Here is a 20,899-nt window from a genome sequence, read left to right as displayed (position 1 = left end):
CTTCCTTCCTTATTCCCCCAACTTCGCCCGTCTGAGCTACAGCACTTCGGCAGCCTGTTCCTAACCTCTCCCCACATTATCTTCGATGCGCTCATACTGTAACTGTGACCGACCTGCACTGAACCACTAACTTTCTACCAGACATTTTGCTATCTGACATTTTACCTATGTGTTTCTAATGCGACCTTCCTTACTCTGCATGCATACCGGCCTGCACTGAACAATAACTTTCTACCAGACACTATGCTACCTGCCTTTTACCCTCAGTGTTTCTATGGCTGTGATACCTCTTACCTGCCTAAATCTCAGTCTTTAAATCGTTACCGAGGCCAGCACATTTCTAATCTGTGTGCTGATCAAAGACTGCTTGCTTTGTTTAATTGTGTGGTTGTTTACCTTTATATTGTACCTCGGTGTTCTGTACCTACTGGATGTGTTTAAAAGTTAGGCCTTTTTACCTTTATTTTGAAAGTCAAATCTGGGTGTTCTGTACCTACTGGATGTGTTTAAAGGTTAAGCCTTATTACCTTTATTTTTAAAGTCAAATCTATATTCTTTTGTAACTGCTGCTCTTCTTAAATGCTAGGCCTTTTAACCCCTATATAGAAAGTCACATCTGGGTGTTTTGAATCTATGGGTTGTGTATTCATACTTGCTTTCTCCCTCTCTTGTGAAAGTCATATCTGTGTTTACTTGCAACTGCAGGCTAACCTAGGCCCTATCCCTCCTGGACACTTGACTTATTGTTCATGTGGTTTTTCTTCCCCTGTCTTGCTGCTAGACCACCTGGCTGAGTTCCTCCTGCACTGTGCAGTCCGTCTCTCTGTTCTCTACCCCGCTGCCTCCATGGTACTCTCCATCTCCCCTATCTACTCTAACAGCTACTTTATCACCTATCCTACCTCTCTCATGAAGCCTGGAAGGAAAATGTTTAAGAAAGCACTCCTTGTCTCCAACCCAGTCCTGTCCATCGCTGACATATATGTCAATGCTTCCTCCGGGCAGACTATCACTGACATCCTCTTTGTCGCCCCCTCTCCGGACCTTTGGACTCCTCATATGGTTTCAATCCTCTCTCCTTTCTATTCTTCACCCATTAATGGTGGAACCAGATGGGATGTTCTCTTGACACACTTCCCTTCCTCTAGGTGTATCATTAATGTCTATCAGAATGGAACTGTAAGGGCCCAGGGCGCTCATGCCAACCTCATCCTTTTTGAAAGGCATCTCCCGTCTCTCATCAACTTCCTTCCTTCTCCTGCCTTTCCTCCTTCTGTCACCCCCTGGTCCCTTTTGCCACCACTGATTGGTGTACCACATCCCTGTACCCCTCCTTGGAAAACATTCAAAGGGGGTAACCAGCTTCACTTAGCTACTCTCAATGCTCGTTCTACCAGTAAGCCCTCTTCTGACATCTGTCTCCTCTTTGAAGACTTTGACCTTGACGTTCTCGCCCTAACTGAGATGTGGTTCAATGCCAGATCTGTCATTGCTCTTGACACTTTTCTTCCTGAGGGCTACAAGATCCTCTCCAAGCCCAGGCCCTCCCGGCCTGGAGGTGGAGTGGCCCTGAATTTCCCTGAATGGGTCCCTGCTACCATCATACCCACTCAATTGTATTCCTCCTTCATATACCTCGTCTGCAGGCATGGTATTTTTCCTACCCTCTTGCTTACTCTCGCCACCATCTACAGACCCCCTGGCCCAGTCGCCCTCTTCCTCTCTTAATGGGCTGACCACACCTCTTCTCTCCTGACATCTATCTCCAAGCTTCTAGTCCTCAGAGTCTTCAACATTCATCTTGACTCTTCTAATGCAGCCACTGTACTCTTCCACGACCTCTGTGACTGTCTTTCCCTCACCATTCTTCCTCCGATCCGAGCCACTCAGCTGGGCACATCTTGGATGCACTCATCTCAGCAGACATCCCTATCTCTAACTCTCTCACCACACCTCTCTCTTGGTCTAACCATGCTCTCCTCTCACCTGGAGCTCTTGGGCTCCCTGGCCAAGTCTCTTCCCACTCTGCCTGTCTCCTTCTCGGTCATTCGACCAATGAAGCAAGTGTCATTTGCTGCTTTTGCCGCCACTTTCATCCCCCCTCGGACCCCTTACATTGACTCTCCCACTGACACATTCCTCACTAGCCTTAACCTCTCCATCTCCAACACCCTTGACACCCTTGCCCCTGTCATGAGGATCTGTATGAAACCTGCCTCCAAGTGCAACAGCTGGTATGACTCCAACCTAGCTTCTATGAAACGCAAGTGCAGAGTTGCTGAACAGAAGATGCAGGCTTCAGACACATCCGCTGACAAACTGGCCTGTCGCCTGCTCCAAAGGCAATACCATCACCCCATCTGCTCCAAGAAGAGGGCAGATATCCAAGTTCGCATCTCTGGGACCACCAAAAATACAGTTGAACTGTCAAAGTCTGTAAGAAGCTTGCCAATCCTACTGCAGTTTCCACCTCTCCTCTTCTATCCCAGGCCCTCTGTGCTGCACTGGCATCCCATTTCACACACATAACCCAGGACATCCTGCCCACACTCTCCTCTAAACTCCTTTATTCCCCCACCTGCCAGGCCACCCTTGCCCCCTCTATCTCCATCCCCTTTACTCTCCTCCTTCTCGCCTAACGCACCGGATGAGGTCTCTAAAGCTGGCCGCTCTATGAAAGTCTCCTACAAACAGGTGCTCCCTGGCTCCTGCAGAGCTATCAAGGACATCTCCTCTCTCGCTCCTGCATTGACCGATTTCTGTAACTATTCCTTTGCCCCTAGCTCCTTCCCACTATCCCTCAAGAACTCACTTGTGCATTCTCTCCTAAAAAAGCTGTCTGCCGACGCTGTCTGCCCGGTTAACTACCGCCCTATCTCCACGACCCCCTTCCTGGGCAAACTCTTGGAGAAGTTGGTCATCTCCCAACTAACCCACCACACTGAATCTGTTGGCTGTCTCCATGACCACCAGTCTGGCTTCAGAGTATCCAGAGGCATAGAAACTGCTCTCCTGAACACCCATGAAGACCTGCTCTCAAACTTTGACTCCAACCCTCCTTCTGTTCTCATCCTCCTTGATTTGTCCTCTGCTTTTGACACGGTCAATCATGCACCCTCATAAAGCGGCTCCATGATACCCTTGAAATCAACAAACCTGGCATTGGATAGTTTGACCTCTTTTCTATCTAATCAACCTTCCCAGGTGTCACTGAACTCTTTCATCTCCTCCATCTCACTCTCTACCAGAGGCATCCCTCAGGGCTCGATCCTATCGCCGTGGCTCTTCAACATCTACCGTGCCCCTCTGGCCCACTTGATTTCCTCCTTCTATCCTCATTTCTAGTGTTATTCTGATGACACTCATCTCTCCTTCAAGCTTCCCTCTATTACCTCTCCTCTCTCATTCCTAACTGTTTGACTACTATTCAGGCATGGTACATGGCTAATGATCTCTGGGACCTCTGCACTCTCCTTCTCCCCACATGTCACGGACCTTGCCAAGAAGGCCCACTTTTCGCTTCACCTCCTCAGAGGCATTCTCCTCTTCCTTACCTTCCCTCAGAAACTCAATTTCTCCAGTGCTCTGGTGCTCTCTAGGCTGGACTACTGCAATAGCCTCTTCATCAATCTGCCTCTTTCCTCTCTTTGCCCCCATCAACTAATCCAAAATAAGACTGCAAGAATTGTCCTTGTCCTCAAGCCCAGGGACTTCATCTCTCCAACCCTTAAATCTCTTCATAGGCTCCCAGTGGCTGCAAGGATCATATTCAAGACCCTCTGCATCATCCACAAGGCCTTCTGGGGCAGGGACCCCACTACATACAACTCTCTCTCCCTAAATACTTCCCTGCCAGAGCCCTTCAGTCCTCTATCTCCAACTCTCTGTATACCAAAAGTTTTTCCAAGCAAAGAGTGGGGGAAGATCTCTCTCTTCTGAAGGTGCCTCCCTCTGGAATTGCCTTCCTGCCCCTCTCAGACGTGAGGTGAATCGCCTTTAGCTCCGGAAGCTTCTCAAGACCCTGGTTTTCTCTACCTCATTCCCTCTCCCTTGCTAATCCACTCACCTGCCGCTGTGACTGGTGAACTGGCTTTGTATGAGTCACACAGAGCACCAGGCCCTACCCTACCAGTATATACCAGCACCCCTCTAACTAGCACTGCCTTACAGGCCCCCTTCCCTGACTAGCCTGGTGGGTTGGACATCTCTCCCGTGTCTAGTCCACCTACCGTCCAAGCACTTAGACGGTTGAACTCCCCGACATCCCAGGCACTTGCCTTCCATGGGCTCCCCCCAGTACTTGGCCAGCTTTTTGGCCCTTTTTTCCTTCTTCCCCTTGCCCCTCCATTTCCCCCCTCTCTTGACCATCACTTACCTCCCTTTACCCCCCCACCACTTTCTTCCCCCCTTTCACTTCTTGTTACTGTACTTGCACGATCCGAATGTCGCAAAGCGTTCCACTTGGTAAGTGAAGCCTGCGCTCCTTCCTCAACCCCAACACCTGCCCTTTCAACTTACCAATGTTGGCAGCCATAGTATGAGCTATTTAACTGCCTTCATACTATCTCCATGCTACATAACTAAGCTGTCACTTTCTCCCTCCTCTCCCTGCCCTTTAAATGTTCTCTCTATCTGAGGCCACCAGGGGGCGCAGGCAAGATGGCTGCCTGAACCTCAAGCTCCCCGTAGAGCCCCAGGAAACAAGATTAAAATCATGCCTTAAATACCTATTAACCTCATTTGCCAGCATAATCTATGAAGAGGAACACTCGAAAGCTGGTCCGGACTTTGGGGACGCCTTTGTTCTTCCGCTGATGGCTTGTGAACAGCGGCCCTCCCCCAAACATCCTCGCAGAAGCTTCGCGCCGGGAGCTCCGTGTCTCCGGACCGCTCAGAGGGAGGAGGGGTCAGGCCCCCTGCCCTTGCCTGCCCGCATACCACACAGCACAGTGCACGCCACCAAGGAGGAGACGGGCGGTGTACGGCCGCCGCCATCGGGGTCTCACAGTGGAGGGGCCTTGCAGAGCACACCTCGGGGCACTCAGCGGCCCCGCTCTCCCGCCGGCGGCCTGGGATTCGCGGCCTTCCGCCTCCCCCTGGCACCTCGGGGGAGGTTTTGAGCCAGGTTTTGAGCCAGGAGCTTTGCACCACGTAGCCCTGCCGAGGGAGGAGAAGCCAGGCCCCCTACCCACGCCTGCCGGAGCAACAAACAGCACCTGATGCGCCATTGCGGGCTTGAGCGGGTCCCGGGCAGTCCCCCCCCGGTCGCGGGCATCCTGCCTCCCCGCCACACGGAGGGAGCGGTGTGCAATCGCCATTGTGGGGAATGCTGGGTAAACAGCAGTGAGCGGGACGCGGCTCCGGGCTCCTGGGGAGTCGTTCCCCCCACCCCCCGCCCGCCGGATCCTCCACTGAAGAAACGACCTGGCCTGTGCCGGACCCGGAGCGCACCCGGGCCCTACTGCAGAGGCCCACACCCTTGCATCCCACCATTGCCACGAGGTTGCCGTGGGCCCTTCCTGTGCAACCCCCCTGGGGGGAAAGGCACCCGGCAGTTGCAGCCCGTGAAAACATCAGAAGCAGGCTCAGGCCGACGCGGGGGCGCGCTTGGGCCCCTCCATCTCCTAGCCTGCCCGTCTGCCGTTGCTGAACCCTCGGGGAGGGGATCCCCCAGCCTCAGACCTAAGCGGCACGGCGCACAGGCTGTATCATACCGCGGGCGCAGCCCTATGCTGCTGTCGAGCAGAAACCGCCTCTGATGACCAACAGGTGAGAAAGGGCTCCCTTTAGGCTCCCAGCATCTACCCGCAACCAAGACACAGACACTAAGGTCCCACCACACCGAAAGAGCATGGGGCGCCACACCAGGCCTGACCCACCCCTGGAAGCAAAATCGCCGTCCGAGGCCTCCCCGGATCACCAGGGAAGACTACCAGTGTGGGCCAGAGAACCTGGGCGGCCTAGGAACGGGTAGAGGGAGACTGCATTCCTGGCGATACTAAAGGGGAGCCCCACAAACCGCACTCGGACACGCCTATATGGTCCCACCACCTGGAAATAGCCCCAAGCACTTGGCACACACAGCGGGCCTAGCGGCTCAGGACCCCAGAACCCTTCCAGAGGATACCCCACGAGGTCCCCACAGCTTGAGGCAATCGACACCCCATGAGCTGGAGAGAAACTCTTGCAAAATCCCAGTTTACCCCAGGACACCGCAAAATGGGTACTGGCCCTCCCACCGCACAGCCCCCAGACATGAACGCCATGCAGTGTAATATCCAAATGATTCTTGAGGAGATCAGAGGCATGAGGACGGACATGGGGGCCAAACTGGCTGACCTCACGGCCAAGGTCTCTATGCTAGAGGACAGAATGGAAGGGGTCGAATGCGTCAACGGACCGCCTGGAAGCGCAAATGGAAACCAGGTTCCAGGAACTTCACCGCCACGAAGAAGATCTCCGGCTAAAGGTTGACGATATGGAAAATCAGAAGAGCAGGAACAACCTGCAAATCTTTGGCCTTGAGGAGACGGAGGGAGAGACCCCGGTGGGATTGGAAAGTAAAGTTCAAGAAATCATTAGAATTGTCCTGGGGTCAGACTCGGGCGAAACCCTCCTGCTCGACAGGGTCCATCGGCCCGGTGGTGGGGGCAGGGGCCCAAGCTCGGTCCTAGCGAGGTTTCATTATTACAAGGACAAAGCTAGAGTGCTGGAGAGGGCGAGAACCTTACGTGACATTCAACATGGCAACTCCAGGGTGACGATATACCAGGACCTCTCTGCCCTCACACTCCAGATGAGAAAAAAGTGCGGTCCCATCACCAGATGGCTACAGGAGAAGGGGATACGTTACCGTTGGGGGCACCCATTCTACCTGGCATTCGAATGGCAGAGTCAGAGATACCAGCTGGTCACAGAGGCGGACATTCGTAGAGCCACGGAGGACCTCACGGGCGACATCGCAGGACCATCGGGAGATCGGACTGCGGCCGGCAGAGACCACAGCCGTGCCCCTCGGGGCTCGGACCTTTCCCAGGGGAAGTTAAAGGTCAAGGGCTCACGCAAATTCCGGAAAACCAGACACCCCTCCACAGAGCGTCGGGACCCAACACGATCACACAAATGGCAATCAAGGCTTATTTTTCATGGCAAGGCCCAATTCATGCCCTTTTCAAGCCCGCAGCGTCTTGACGGACCTCGCTGAACACTATGTGTTTTTCCCACACCTTATGAGGAGTTCATTGTTCAACTGGCTTAGGTCAGAGTTGAGATGTTGTTTATACGGAGGTTGTTTCTTTGGTTCCATAGAAGTGTTGTTTGGCAACTCCCTACCGTGAAGTGATAGGGGCCTATGGCCTCGCGTGACGGCACGCCCCTTAAAAGTGCTGCGGTCCCTGTGGAGGGAAGGAGGTTACTACCGTTGGCTTACAACCTGGCCCTCTCCGCTGAGTTGTATCTGGGCCCCCCCTTTCCTGGCCAAGATAGCAGAGCCAGCGGCATACCAGAAATGGTTTGAGGCAGGCCTCAGCAGGACTAGCCACATTTGGGTGGGGGGTTCTTTTCTACCCTTGAAAGACCTAGAGGAGGCCCTGGGAATAGGTACCCTGTCCCCCTTTCGCTACCTCCAGCTTAAGGGAGTCCTTACTGAGCCATCTTGGGGTCACACCCTCAGGAAAGATCTCACAGATTTCGAAAAGCTCCTCCTATCCGCGAGGGGCTCTAAGGGGATAATATCTCGCCTTTATAAGCTTTTCCTGTTCTCTGTCCCCAGAGATCCTCCACCGGCATGCACACAATGGGGTAGGGACCTAGGGGAAGTAATTGGTGATGATAGGTGGGCGGGAATGTGCAGGCGGGCCAATCGCTCCACTGCTTCCCTCCAATATCGCCATCAAGCCCTTTAAGGTATTACATCGATGGCACTACCCCCCGCAGAGGATTGCTAGGATGAAGCCAGGATACGACCCACACTGCTGGAAGTGCAGGACTGAGAGTGGGGATTATATACACATGTGGTGGGGAGGCCCAGTGGTCCAAAACTACTGGGAAAGGGTACTGGCCTGGATCAAGGGGGTGGACGGGGTTGAGCGGTCTTCCTGCCCCTGGCTCCTCCTTTTTGGAATTGACATCGGGGATGGTCAGGAAGGCACTCAAGATCATATGCTGCAGGTCATGCTGGTGGCGGCCAGATGCTGCTTGGCGCAAAAATGGAAGAACCCCGGAATGCCGGGGGAAAAAGCTTGGGTGACCAAGGTGCGGTCCATCTATGACATGGAATTCCTCACACAGCTACTTGATGAGTCCAAGTCCAAGTCCAATATCGAGGAAATCTGGCTCCCCTTTTTTGACAAATATGGCCGACCAGTTTAATGTTTTGCACCTAAGCCGGGGGATTCCCCCAGGGGCGCTAGGCCATTGCCCACTGACCCCATGACTTTGGCGTGCCAAGTGCACTTCGTGAAGACACTGTTATGCTCTCTAAGAACCCGTCAAACAAGCAACAAGCAACTAGTGAGAACTTGAACTGGAGGGGGTTTGGGGGAGGGATGGGGGGAGGACGGGTGCTGTGTTACGATTGGTTTTTGTTAATCTATGTTTAAACATGCTCTGTACTGTTGTAATACATGCACGAAACTTAATAAAACTTGATTTTCAACAAAAAAAAATGTTCTCTCTATCATGATATACCCTGTCTTCCCTTATTTGTTTCTGTCCCCCTTCCTCTCTCTGCCCCTCCAGGATATTCCTCTCCGACCTCTCTCGGTGACCTACCACAACTCTACCCCTCCATCCAAAGTGCTTGTGCTCTCTGCTTTTAACAGCCTTCAGAATCTCTGGGCCCGGCACGTTCCTGTCTTTTTCGGGCTCTATCACTTTCCCCCTTTATCTGCAAGCAGCCCCCTTTCTTCAAACTTAGATTCTGCCTCTGTTGCTCATTTTCAGAATCTGGGTCTCCATATTTCCGCCATCCGTTTCTTTCTCTTTTTGTTCGACCCCCTCCAGGCTCTCTGTCCACTCATACTAACTACTGCTGGCTCTCTCTCTCTCTCTCTCCGTCTCTCTCTCTCACTCACTCCCTCTCGATTTGTTGGTCTCGCTCCCTCTCCCCCTCTCTCTGCCTCTCTTTGTGTATCTTTCTCTCGCTGTCTATCTCTCCCTCTCTCTGTCGATCTCGCTATCTCTCTTGCTCTCTCCCGCTCTCTCCTCTGTCTCTCTATTTGTATCTCTCCGTCATCTCTCTCTTTCTCTCCCTCTCTTGCCTGCTCCCTGTACTATAAGCACTGTCTGAAGCATTCTGTCCCTCGTTATCTGCAGAGCACCCCATGCAGCCCAGACGAACAGCAGACCATGTTACCCATGGAAAAGATTATGTCCCTTTGAAAAAATCTGACAAAGCGCAAATATTCCTTATAATAAAACGATGGGCCCGGGTTCGACAACTCTGAGCTGCAGTAACATAAATACCATCCAGACAGCTACTTGTGCAGCAGAAATGGCTGTTATAAGTCCCTTTAAGTTGATAAGAATGTTGATAACACAGATAATCAGCAGGGGTCTCTTGACAGGAATAGATGCAAAGGTCTGAACATCCAGTCATAGGTGTTTGTAAACTACAGTTTGGCCACATAACAGTCGCTGATGACAAACCCACGAGCCACAACCTAAAACATGAACACTGCATCACCTTCGAGAGGAAATAACAGATGCTATTATAGCAAACGCGAATAACGGTGGCAGGACAGCCTGGCCAGGTAATGTTAAAAAAGAAAGTATTTCTGAAGGATGAGAACAGCTAACTGAGGTTCATTATACCTGGAGCCCTGTGATCTCTGTATACATGCCTGCCCTCTATTGGTTTATCTCATGGCAGTTCTGAGGTCAGAAAGCACTTGCCATCATTTATTACCGTGTCTTTCTTCAGTTAGAATGCCTGCTGAAAGAGATGGGCGAGTAACAGATGACTCTTCATGGAACAAAGCACCTCTACACACTATGGCATATGGATTTATTGTTTAGATTGATTCCATGTAAACTCTACTCACGGTTCCATGTAATTAACTGATAGGAAGGGGATTACGCACAGGGGTACAGTTAATCACACTGGCACAGTGCTGGTCATTGGGCCGGCTCTCGGCGGATCCGAGATCCGGCACCAGATGTGTAGCCGGATCTCGGGATCCGGCCAGAGTCAGCCGCCCAAGCCCATGAACCGCGCAGAAAAAAAAAAAGAAAAAAAAAAGCGTCCGCGACGGCAGCATTGCCGTTTACCGCGGCTTTGGCACTGATGTGTAATGCACAATGCTCACTACATGTACAACTGAAAGGAATCAGTTGTACATGTAGCGAGCATTGTGCTTTACACACCAGTGCCAGAGCCGCATAAAAGGCAATGATGCCCTCGCGGGCGTTTTTTTTCCTTTTTTTGGCACAACAAAATGAGCCAGGGCTCATCAAGGGGGCCTGGCCTAACTGCAGGCGTCCTGCTGGCCCGTTAGGCCACGCCCCCTGAAGAGCCCCGGCTCAATGGGCAACTGGCACCCCTGCTGCCAGGCATCCTTTTGTATTGATCAACACCCTCTCCCCTGGGGGAGAGGGTGCTGATCTCTGCATTTACTTTCTATAGGCTTGCCTGGCAAGGGACAGCGCCTCGCCTATTCAGCCTTAATGGTGACGCTTCCCCTCGGCAGCTGGGGAGGGGCAGCGTCACCATTAAGGCTGAAAGAAGGGTGAGGCCGCTGGAAGCTGAGGCCGTTTTCCTGAAGACTGAAACGGCCTCAGCTTCCAGTGGCCTCACGTTTCTCTCCACAATGGTGGCACCGGCCCACGGGCATCTCCTGCTTAAAGGGATGCCTCGCAGGTGCGGCGCCACCATTATGGCTGAAAGGCATTTTTTTCTGGAGCCTGAAGCTTTCGCACACGAGCGAGAGCTTGAGGCTTCAGAAAAAAATCCTTTTCGTGTAGTGGCCGGGGCTGACAGGGGAGATCAGTGGGCCCCACAGGGCCCCGCCTCAAATTGAAATTTCGGATCCTGCCGGGGCTGAGCCCCGGCAGGCCCCGTCCCACTTAAAGCCATGTGGTAAAAGGCAATGTTGCCTTTGTGGGTGCTTTTTTTTCTTTTTTTTTAAGTATTTATCTGATCGGCTGGCCGCTACCAACCCCGCCCCCTCTAGACCACGCCCCCTCTTCCCCAACTCCTCCCCCACCCGGGTCTTGTGGGATCCCCCACCACATTTTTTCCATTTCCACCACTGCACTGGCACCAAACACTACATATTAGATTCATAGCAAAGTGACCTATGCTCAAAATGTAAACAATGCACGCCAGTGTTGTATGTTAGTGAGCCTTATCATGTGCTTGGTGCCTAGCCTGCTTTTAGGTCTGCCGCTAAGCAGCCCATGTGTTGCATCTGGCACTTTATATGCATGTATTTAAGACAACTATTTCCCCAATGGCATGTGCATAATACAAATCAACATATATTCGACAGATCTGCGCCCAGAATATGCCTTCCATCAGAGGGAACAATATTACAACAAACAATGAAAGAGCTTGAGGGGGTTCTGTAAAGAAAAGGTATAACGCAAGTGGCGTTTATGACTTCAACCTGCTTCCTACTAATGATCAAGGAACTCTCATGGAGTTGTATCAGCTGTGTAACGTAAGGCGGGAAGTACACGTGTGTAAATATAAAAGCGCCAGTGCTTCCTTGGGGTCACCAATAGGGCTCAGTGTGCTAGCTGAAATGACACATGCCTACAGTTTCTTACTGACATAAACAACACATTCTGGCCATTGAATGCATTTTGTGTGGTACCTTCTGAAGCATCAATACACACCTGAATACATTCCAAACTGCAGCATTCTTAGTCCATGTGCATGTGGAGGTCGCGATCATATTATGGGGTGTGGGCAGGTTATGTGATTAAGCCAAGGTTCACATTGTGATTATTGAGCAGTGTCTGTTAACATTCCTTCAACAAATCTCCCCCGGAACATGCTCTTACCTCAGAGGGAAGGTTGCCATAAGCAGTGGGGGAAAGGGACTTTTTTTACTGGGGGATCCCACCTAGTTTGGGGGGGAATAGGGGAGGGTCAGCATTGGGTGAGCAGGGGTGGGGGGTGGGGTTTATGTCACCTCATGAACATTTGCCTCTAACCCCTCAAAAGATGAATCATGAACACCTGGAAAATAGCCGAATTTCTTCTGATGTTGTAAGCAAAGTACAAAATGTGCACACCTTTCAAACTCCACATAAATATTTCCTGTACGGTGCACCATTGACACTGGATTTCAGAGCACTCCAGTTCAGACTGTAAAGTGGTCTTGTGGGGAAGTGACTTGCCTTTCACCCTAGTGACCACGGTTCAAACCCCAGCCTCGACATGAATGCATGGAACACAATGCAGCATTCGAAAAATGAGTGTAGAGTGCGCATGGATTCCCCAGGATTGGGATTCAGGGAGACATTTTTTGCTGGATCCCTGATCCAGGAAGATCCGGCCCAACGACAGCACTGACAATAAGTATTTAAAAGTGGGTGGTGTTGTCTAGGGTGGTCATGTATTATGGGAAATAAAGTATCCCCTGCAGTAGATAGAAAGGATATTGCTTTACCTTTGAGTGCGTTGAGTGATTCATTTGCATGTTACAGACCGGCCATAGGCCTGTAACACACACATCTTTAGTTGGGTTGTCAGCCAGCATAGAGGTTTCCTTCAGTGATGTGATCACGTGAGTGATAAGAGATTTAGTTCACAAGTGCCACTGAATCAATTATCTGCAAAAAGTAGTACATTACTAATTACCTCTCGAGGTGTTTGTCCAGGTTTCATCTTCATCAAAATGGGTGTCACCCCCAATAAATTGCCCGGGTGGAAAGGCGTGGGCAAGTACTCCAGAGGGTCCATCAAAAGGAAAGAAGTCGCCGTGTTCTGAAATGATAGCATGAATGTCCGCGTTATGCACATACACAGGGAACCCAAGCCTTCAAACACCGATGTATGTCCACTGTACCTAAGGAGCCGAAGGATATCATTATGTCGGCCATCCCGCTCTCAGTCTGGATGAACCGCAGATTCGTCACATCCGCCCACACCTGAAAGGCCGCCTGAATGGCTAAATCCACCTGAGCACGCGGCAGATCTGGGGTGTAATTCTCCAGCCTGTTAGATAGAACACAAGCAGTTTGCAAAAAGTCACTTTGGTTCTAAAATTCAAACTCTAATAGTCATCCAATGTATGGGCCAAGTGATTTCACCTCTGTGCCTCTTTCAGTGGTGCACACGAGAAATACATTGCATGCATGATACCAGTCAGGGACCCAGTCAATGTTCCAGTTGGTTCTGTGTAGTAACTATAGAGTACAAGAAGTGAGTACATTACTGAGGCTAGTGGTTACATGTAAACAGTGTGGCCCTGCTTTCAACAATGCCAATGGAAGCAGTAACATTATCCCGGCAACCATTCCGCCTCCAGAAAAAGCTGAATCCACATCTTTTCTGGCACTTTCGTCATCCCTACTCCTCCTACCAGGAAGAAACGTGAGGAAACGTTTATTCAAAGTAGATGTCGGCGTGAGCAGGTTCTCACTGCAAGTGAGTTCTACTATATTTATTGGTTCACAGGTTCTAAAATGTTCATTTTACTTTTTTTAAAGCAAATCCCTACACTTGGGCTTCTGCTAGGCAGGTAAAGAGCAATCCGGTCTGTTAGTCCATCATATGGGTGGGGAAGGGACAGTAGGGAAAGCTTACCCGGATTTAAAGAGACACATTTTGGGCAGCAAGCTGTATGAATGGAGGCCACATAGTCATCACATAAGGCAGCTCTGTTGTCCTTCCTAAAAGCCTGGAGGAACGCTGAAGGCCGAACCAAGTAGCTTATTTCTTAGATATATATTTGGTTTTGTTATTGCTGTTGCCTCCATGTTTTGCTCACTCCAAGGTGCACGCATGCATTGCTAAAAAAAACACAACTATTCCTTGAGCACTCCTTGGCAATTCTGGGGTCATTATCAATATCTCCAACAGCATCTCAAAGAGTTTCTGCAGAGGAAGGGGAGCAGATTAGATAAATGGTTGGTAGATTACTGCTGGCACTGGCTGGTGAGAACTACGATGCCGAGAGGCATCCACGAGCGCTCAATTTTAAACAACTGAATGAAGGCCTCTTCTTGGAGATCGACTGGTCCTATACCAACAAGAAACATATGCCCCTTATCCACCAGAAAAAATCCTTTGAACAAAAATTGAACAGATGGGATTGGGGCATGAACTACACCCATCTGTCCAAGTTGAGTGATACAAGGCAGTGTCCCATGTCATCCATAAATTCCGGAAGCCCCAGCCATACCTGCTGTTATGCCCGGCACCTGAGGTGAGGCAGTTCATATTAAGGCTGCGGATAAACCAGCTCCCGGTCTTGGCCACATGGGAGTAATTATAGTGAGGGACAGGGGGGACAAGTCCCCCCCCCCCAACTTTTGTAGCCTGCCAAATTGTCCACCCCATCTTTTGGCAGGGGGCGGCACATTGCAGCTGCTGCATCAATTAAGTAATTGGACAGTGTAAGCCTGGCTATGGTGCCCAGCCAGGCTTGCGCTGTCCATAACATAAAGCGGGCGGCAGGAATACACAGCGCGGCTCAGTCCCTCACCCTGGCTGGTGGCCTGACTCAAAGTCAGCAGCCACTGCCAGGGTGCTGGACTGGGTGGTATTCATAGTATTCATCCATGTTCACACTTAGTGTGTTAAATAAAAAAATAATTTTGGAGGTGAGAATAACACATTTCACTCGCATCATGTAAAGCATGCCTTTGTCAAACGATGCAAAAGGTTACCATATCGCCTTATCTTTTTTTATGATTAAGTCTTCAAAGACAGCCTACGAGGCATTCTTTAGAATTTTGTGGAATTGCATTTTGGTATCTGCAGTCTTCGAGATGCAGTGAAAATAACGCAACATTTCTACTCTTATTGTTTGACATATTTCAATAAGGATTCCTATATTGCTGGAGTGCTTTAATTATGATGTGCATACTTTTCAGTTCCTATTTATAAAACAGAGTATTGTTGAAAGCCAAATGTCGTGGTGAGAGGGGGAAAGGATCAGAGGGCACATTTGTAGTGATGATTTACCAGGTCAATGCATGTGGGAAGAGATGTTCTGCCTGGTCCTGTGTTGATTTTCAGGGTACAAGTTGAGATTACATGTGGGGTGACAGCATCCGCTCACTTTTTCCACAGTTCCGACTCCACCCCCCTTGAGTGTTTTTGAGGTCATCTTGCGAAACAGCTTGTTTGCTCGAGTTTTTTCCCACAGCCACAAAATCACATGAAAGTGTTTTCAAAGCACATGTCTTGTATTGGTATTTTGCTTTCCATAGAATATTTCAATATAGATTTTTGGGTTAAAAGGGTGCTCATTTCTATTTGAATTTACTTCTATCAGGAAAGGCCAGTTGAATTAAATTTGCGTATTCCACTTTAGGATACGTTCAGTCCCTGTGCGTATGTTAATGATCCTCCACACTTTTTTCTGGACTTGAGCCCTATTGATGACATTTGAAAACCTGCAGAATTGCTTACTCCAACTGCCTCTTTCCGGTAAATAGGCTTTGTTACGATTGCACTATCCTGCAGCAAAAGCCCTTTGTCCTGTCTGGCCCTGGGCCAATCCCTGCCCTTACATCCTTGGAACATGCAGTCACATTAGGTATGTTTGGATTACTTACTAGCGATCTTCATTTCTCTTGGCCCTGCTCTTCATCAACACAGTATTATCTTTTGAGGCCCCCATCCCTACAAATGATTCAGCTCACTCGGTCGGCTACTCCAAAATAATCCCCACTCCTGATATTGCTACAACCATAATATTAACAGTTAAAATGTAGACATTGAACGTCAGTTTATTTGATCCAAACAGATATTGACACATTTTTTTACATCATTTTCTGCGACGGGCCCCACACATCTTGCCGCCCAAAGGCCCCGCAAATCCTAGAGCTGACCCTGACTGTGGGCTAACACTGTAGTGAGGGGCTAACTTTTAGAGACTGCGGGAGTAGTCGGGAGAGGGGCAAACTTTGTGGGTGTATCTGCATATTTTAATTAGACTATTCCAGTCAGCTTAAATGTTGAAAGCCGTTGACTCTCTGTGTCAGAAACACACACTTAAACTGTGAGAATGAGCTGCCTTCAGTCTCCCATATCCTGCTCAGACCCCTGACATGCAAGTACCAAGGCACCCATCATGATTTCAATTGTCTGAAAATGTATGCATACAAACTCAGTTGCTAACAATGAAATGCGTTAAATTGCTACTAATTGCCAGGTCCTTGTTACAAGTCATCCAGGTCAAATCAGCATAGCCCAGAATTTCAACATTTCGGGTGTGTTGACTTTTGTGTCTGAATAAATGATAAATAATGCATTGTTTGGATGTTCTTGGTGGAATGAAGTTTGTGAATGTTATGTTGTGTCACTGGGTGGGTGCTTGGCAGGCACGAATGAAGATGTGTGTCGGCCCATGTTCAACATGATGGTTGGAGGCCCCCTGCTTAGAGCGTAAGCAGTCTGAGGCTCCCGTAGTTCTACCTTGAACTAAAGCTGTTCCCTGACGCGCTGGTTCTTCCTGTGCTTTTGTCCTGTGCCTTTATGTTTGTCCACTGTGTTTTTGTTTGTGCGCCCTGGTGCCTGCAGGCTTCAGCGCCCTTTAAATCAATGAATAAAATAAAAATGATAATTACAATGGTGACAGAGACAAGGTTAATAGTCGCAAATTATCTCAAAGCGGCCACCATGAAGGGAGCTTATACACTAAATTCCCACTGAACAGCTCTAAACCCTTCTTTGTCAGCAAGTGGATGATGTGGAGGAACTAGTGTTACAAGGCAATGGGGTGATAACACTTCATTGCATCCTGTGGGAAGAGAAAATGCACTTTGTAATGCGATCACTGCAAAGTGCACATTTTAAGTCCCAGAACAAATATAGAGAGAAATTAATATATTTCTGTGTTACAAGATTGCTGAGTGCTGACTAGCAACATGGGGACAGGTGCTGGGGACCACCCCTGAGGTTCGAGACATCTTCAGTTCGAAAAGGTTGAAAAGCCCTGATGCCGGTCATGGTGAATGGGTATGAATTTTGAGTGTGTGTATGTATGTATATGTGTGCACAAGAGGCGCTTGGCAATTTCAGCATTTGTTTATGGGCATCGAGAAGGCAAATATGAAATATTACATGGCTAGACTCAGACTGGTATTTTAGGGCAGCCAGTCTAGCCCTTCCTTACTGTGAAATGACTTTATTCTGGGCATCTTGTTAAAGCGAGTATGGTATGTGTTGCTAAATGATAGTCTGGATTTTTGTTTTACTGTTGTCAGTGTAGTGAATTCTAAAGACACAATGTGGTTTTATAGCTTTCAGAAGACCAGCGTGTCTTTGGAATTTAATTTTAAAGATACGCCACAAGTCTTATGCAAGTTATGACAGAGCATCGGCAAGGGACTCTTGTGGTGTCGAAGTTTAGCGTTATCCTTCAGAGCCCTTTTCTTCAGTTGTCATGTCCCCCCCAACATTTTCAGTAAAGTTACTCCACTGCTTGGCCGTCACTGGCCCCCGTTTAGGGGTGTCTTTGGAATCCAGATGCTGTCGAATCTGTCAGTCCGTAGGAGTGCTGGAGTCAACCAGACACGTCCTCACCCTCTGCCCCAAATTAGGATCATTGTATATGTGCTCATTTGGGAAATGGGTTCATAGTTATGAGGTAATAACTGGGGAATCCTTTTGGGGTCTATGCTTAAATTCCGAATCTTTGGGATTTCAGCTTGCCCTTCATAAGGTATGGGCCCATATCAAAATCTTGCTTCTGGATTAAAGTATGTATACAAAGCCTGGGGTTTGCCCACTTGTTCGTTTTGATTTCTGAAACATGGATATATTGTAATGTAGCTGTGGAAACTGCCTTCATATTTGATTTAATGACTACCATTAACGTATGTTGTTATTTCACCTGGTGGGCATGAGTATGACGCCGGTGTTTGTTGTGTTCTGTACTTTCTAATAACATGTCATTGGTCATCTTTTTTATTTTACTTGAAATAACATAATATGCCTAGGTTAGGATTCAATATAATATGATATGGATTGTTCTTTATTTTATTGCTGTTTTCTCCATCGCATTGTGTTTTATTGTGTCATTATCATGTGTTTTTATGTGTTTTAAGATTTTTGCATTTGTGTAAAATCCTAATTTAGGATTGTATCACAATAAAGTAAAAGTAAAGTAAATGGTTGGTGCTACATTAAAAAGTTAGGGCTTTCTCTCCTCTCCTTGAATTTTGTTCTTTGGAAAACCGAGAGCTCTGTGACACTCGTTTTCTGTACCCTTGCATTTGTGTATCCGTTGGAAGACTGTGGAACTGTTGTACAACAGCATAACGTGTCACATCAGTGATGAGAGCAAAAGAAATCTCCAAATGGCCACATTCCTGAACTTTCATAGAATTTGCAGGAGAAAAGTGTCCTAAAGCCCTTATGGCAGTTACATATAAACTGTCTGTTTTGACGGAAGTGAACAAAAGGGAAAACAGTACAAGAGGACACCTTGCTTTTCACAATGCCACCTACAGGGCTGTCTACCCCTCAAATCCCCTTAACACATTGGTTGCTCCACTTTCCTGCCCCACCCTAATCCTGAAAGGGTCACATTTCCATGCATTTTTTTGTTTTGACTTTTAGGTGGAGCTAAAAGGCCACAAATAATCCAAAATTAAGCAGGAGATGGGATGCCAGGAGGACACACAGCTTGTGGGTGCTGTTTTGGTTATTTACCCATCCATTGACTGTCCATGGGCATTCCCACTCACTACCTGCACCTACCAACCTAACAACATCTTTTGCTTGCTTCATCAAGACGTGGCATAAAACCTTGAGCTCCATATGGACTGCCAGTGTTATTTCTAAGCTGTCTTCTGAGAATGAATGCCCTATTTGATGCTGTAAATGCATTACTGGTGTATGAAAATTATCTTGAACAAGTGCGAATTCAGCCACTTGATTTCTAGGGAGTATGTGTGTCCTTCAATCTGTTCCTTGCACCGAAATCCGAGGGTCTGGGAGAGGGGTTAACTGTAGGGACTATTCTTTTGTATTTATTTGTAGAACAGAGATATTAAATTCAAACAGAAATTACTTACAGTAACACATTTACACATGTCAGAAGCATTCCCACTAAGGGTGCCTTTGCAATAGAAAGAAGATGAGAACAAGTAATGAGCCAGTTTATGATGGTGTTAAATAATTAGGACATATACTAAACAAACAGAAACAAAATGTATAAAAGAAAACAGGTGATATATAAAGGTAACATTAACCTAAGGATGCAAGTGCTTCAAGCTAAAGAGGAGTATCAATTAAATGTTCAAAATTACATCTGTGGGAGGGGCCAACATACTTGTGTGAGGGCATCTAACTTTTTTACACATTCTGGTAAAGCTTCAATGTTAAAAGCAGTTAACTCTCCCCTTCACGTCTGAAATCAGACACTTACGAACTGCTGGGAGAATGAGGTGTCTTCTATCCCCTCCTACCCTTCCAATCACTCCCCTGACATGAAAGTGCTAATGTCCCATCACCATTTCAATTGCCTAAAAATGTATGCATGTACTGCAGTTGCTAACAATAAAATGCTTTACATTAGTAATTGCTGGGCCCTTGTTAACAGAGCATCCTGTGGTATAGTTCATCTTCTGTTTCATGTCCTTTTTGTCGACATCCCTGTGGGCGAGCCACGTCAAGTCAACATAGCACAAAATTTCAGGGGGCGGGGGGCTAAAGCCCTATTTGCCCAATTGTCGTTGCACCCCTGTTGGCAAAAGCACTTTTGGCATTCATATCTGTACTGGGTTGGCATTTGCCATGCACTGCCATCATATGTACAGGAACTCACAACATGTTTCCAGTTGTTGCCATCTTATGGCCAGGCAGTACCAATATGGCAGTGCCTGCAAATGCCTGTCTCGTACCTACACAAAAGCCAAAGCTATTCGCGTTGTCAGTGATTGTTTTGGTACATTTCTACCTCTGGATATTAACACGTTCAACACTAACACATAAACAGAGAGCGGTTACCTGTATGTTAGGTTATCAGTTGGCCACTTCAGATTCCTAAGGAACAAGTTGTACTCGGCCACATCAGGGACGCCACACCTCGGCTGCAGCATTAGCGCCAACGTTTTAGCATCAAGGTGGCCTGTCTGTGCCAAGCCGAAGAAAGACTGCATTGCCCTCAGTTGAGATGTCACAGTGCCGGCACTCCTTTTCTGAACGACGCCCGTGTTCGAGGGAAGCTGGTAGAAGGTCTTCAGGTAATCCTAGAAGCAAAGTAGGCCAAGGTTAGGAAAATACTAGCACGCTTCTCTATTACAGCCAGGGCCACCGTATACTGGACGTGCCACGTACTTCCGCAAAGCGCACGTCACTTTCTGCAATGGAGTCCGGCTCCGCTGTGGTAGGCCCAGGCACTGGGAAGCCTCGCGCTAGACTCCACAGAAGGCAAGTCAGTGTCAGCTGCATAGTGCTGCCTTCCTGGACTCGAGACGTGTTCTGCCCTGATTGTATGCGGCAGGTGACGTTCCCTTTATATCATTAAAATGTGTGGTCAATCGACTAAGTTCGTAGCTTGGATGTTTTAACTTCCTGTTCGTCCAAGGTCAAGATCACGCTTATCATGCTCTTCTTTGACAAGAAGTCAAAACATGTGGACTACATTTAAATATTTCCTCCTCAAAATAACTGGCTGACCTCAAGATGCTGATAACTACTGCCAGGAAGTCAGCCTTCCATCTGCTTCCAATCACTAAACCATGATTTATAACAGATAAAGGAGAATGT

General features: G+C 48.4%; 1 protein-coding gene across 1 annotated transcript in view; it reads right to left on the bottom strand.

The window, feature by feature from the left end:
• LOC138527745 (collagenase 3-like) overlaps nucleotides 1-20,659 on the bottom strand; it is a 123,132-nt gene extending 102,473 nt beyond the window's left edge. Inside the window, exons 1-4 of the mRNA XM_069639032.1 lie at nucleotides 20,468-20,659; nucleotides 20,138-20,379; nucleotides 13,017-13,165; nucleotides 12,809-12,934 (exon numbers count right to left, since the gene is read on the bottom strand). Of these exons, the coding sequence (XP_069495133.1) occupies nucleotides 12,809-12,934; nucleotides 13,017-13,165; nucleotides 20,138-20,379; nucleotides 20,468-20,581 (631 nt within the window). The 5' untranslated portion in view covers nucleotides 20,582-20,659. The remainder of the gene's footprint in view (nucleotides 1-12,808; nucleotides 12,935-13,016; nucleotides 13,166-20,137; nucleotides 20,380-20,467) is intronic.
• Nucleotides 20,660-20,899: the final 240 nt, after the last annotated feature.

Source organism: Ambystoma mexicanum, chromosome 7q (assembly GCF_040938575.1).
Source record: "Ambystoma mexicanum isolate Mex_15411 chromosome 7q, UKY_AmexF1_1, whole genome shotgun sequence".
Classification (NCBI taxonomy): Eukaryota; Metazoa; Chordata; class Amphibia; order Caudata; family Ambystomatidae; genus Ambystoma; species Ambystoma mexicanum.
The sequence above is the reverse complement of the archived record's forward strand: the minus strand, read 5'-3'. Positions and strand labels throughout refer to the sequence as shown.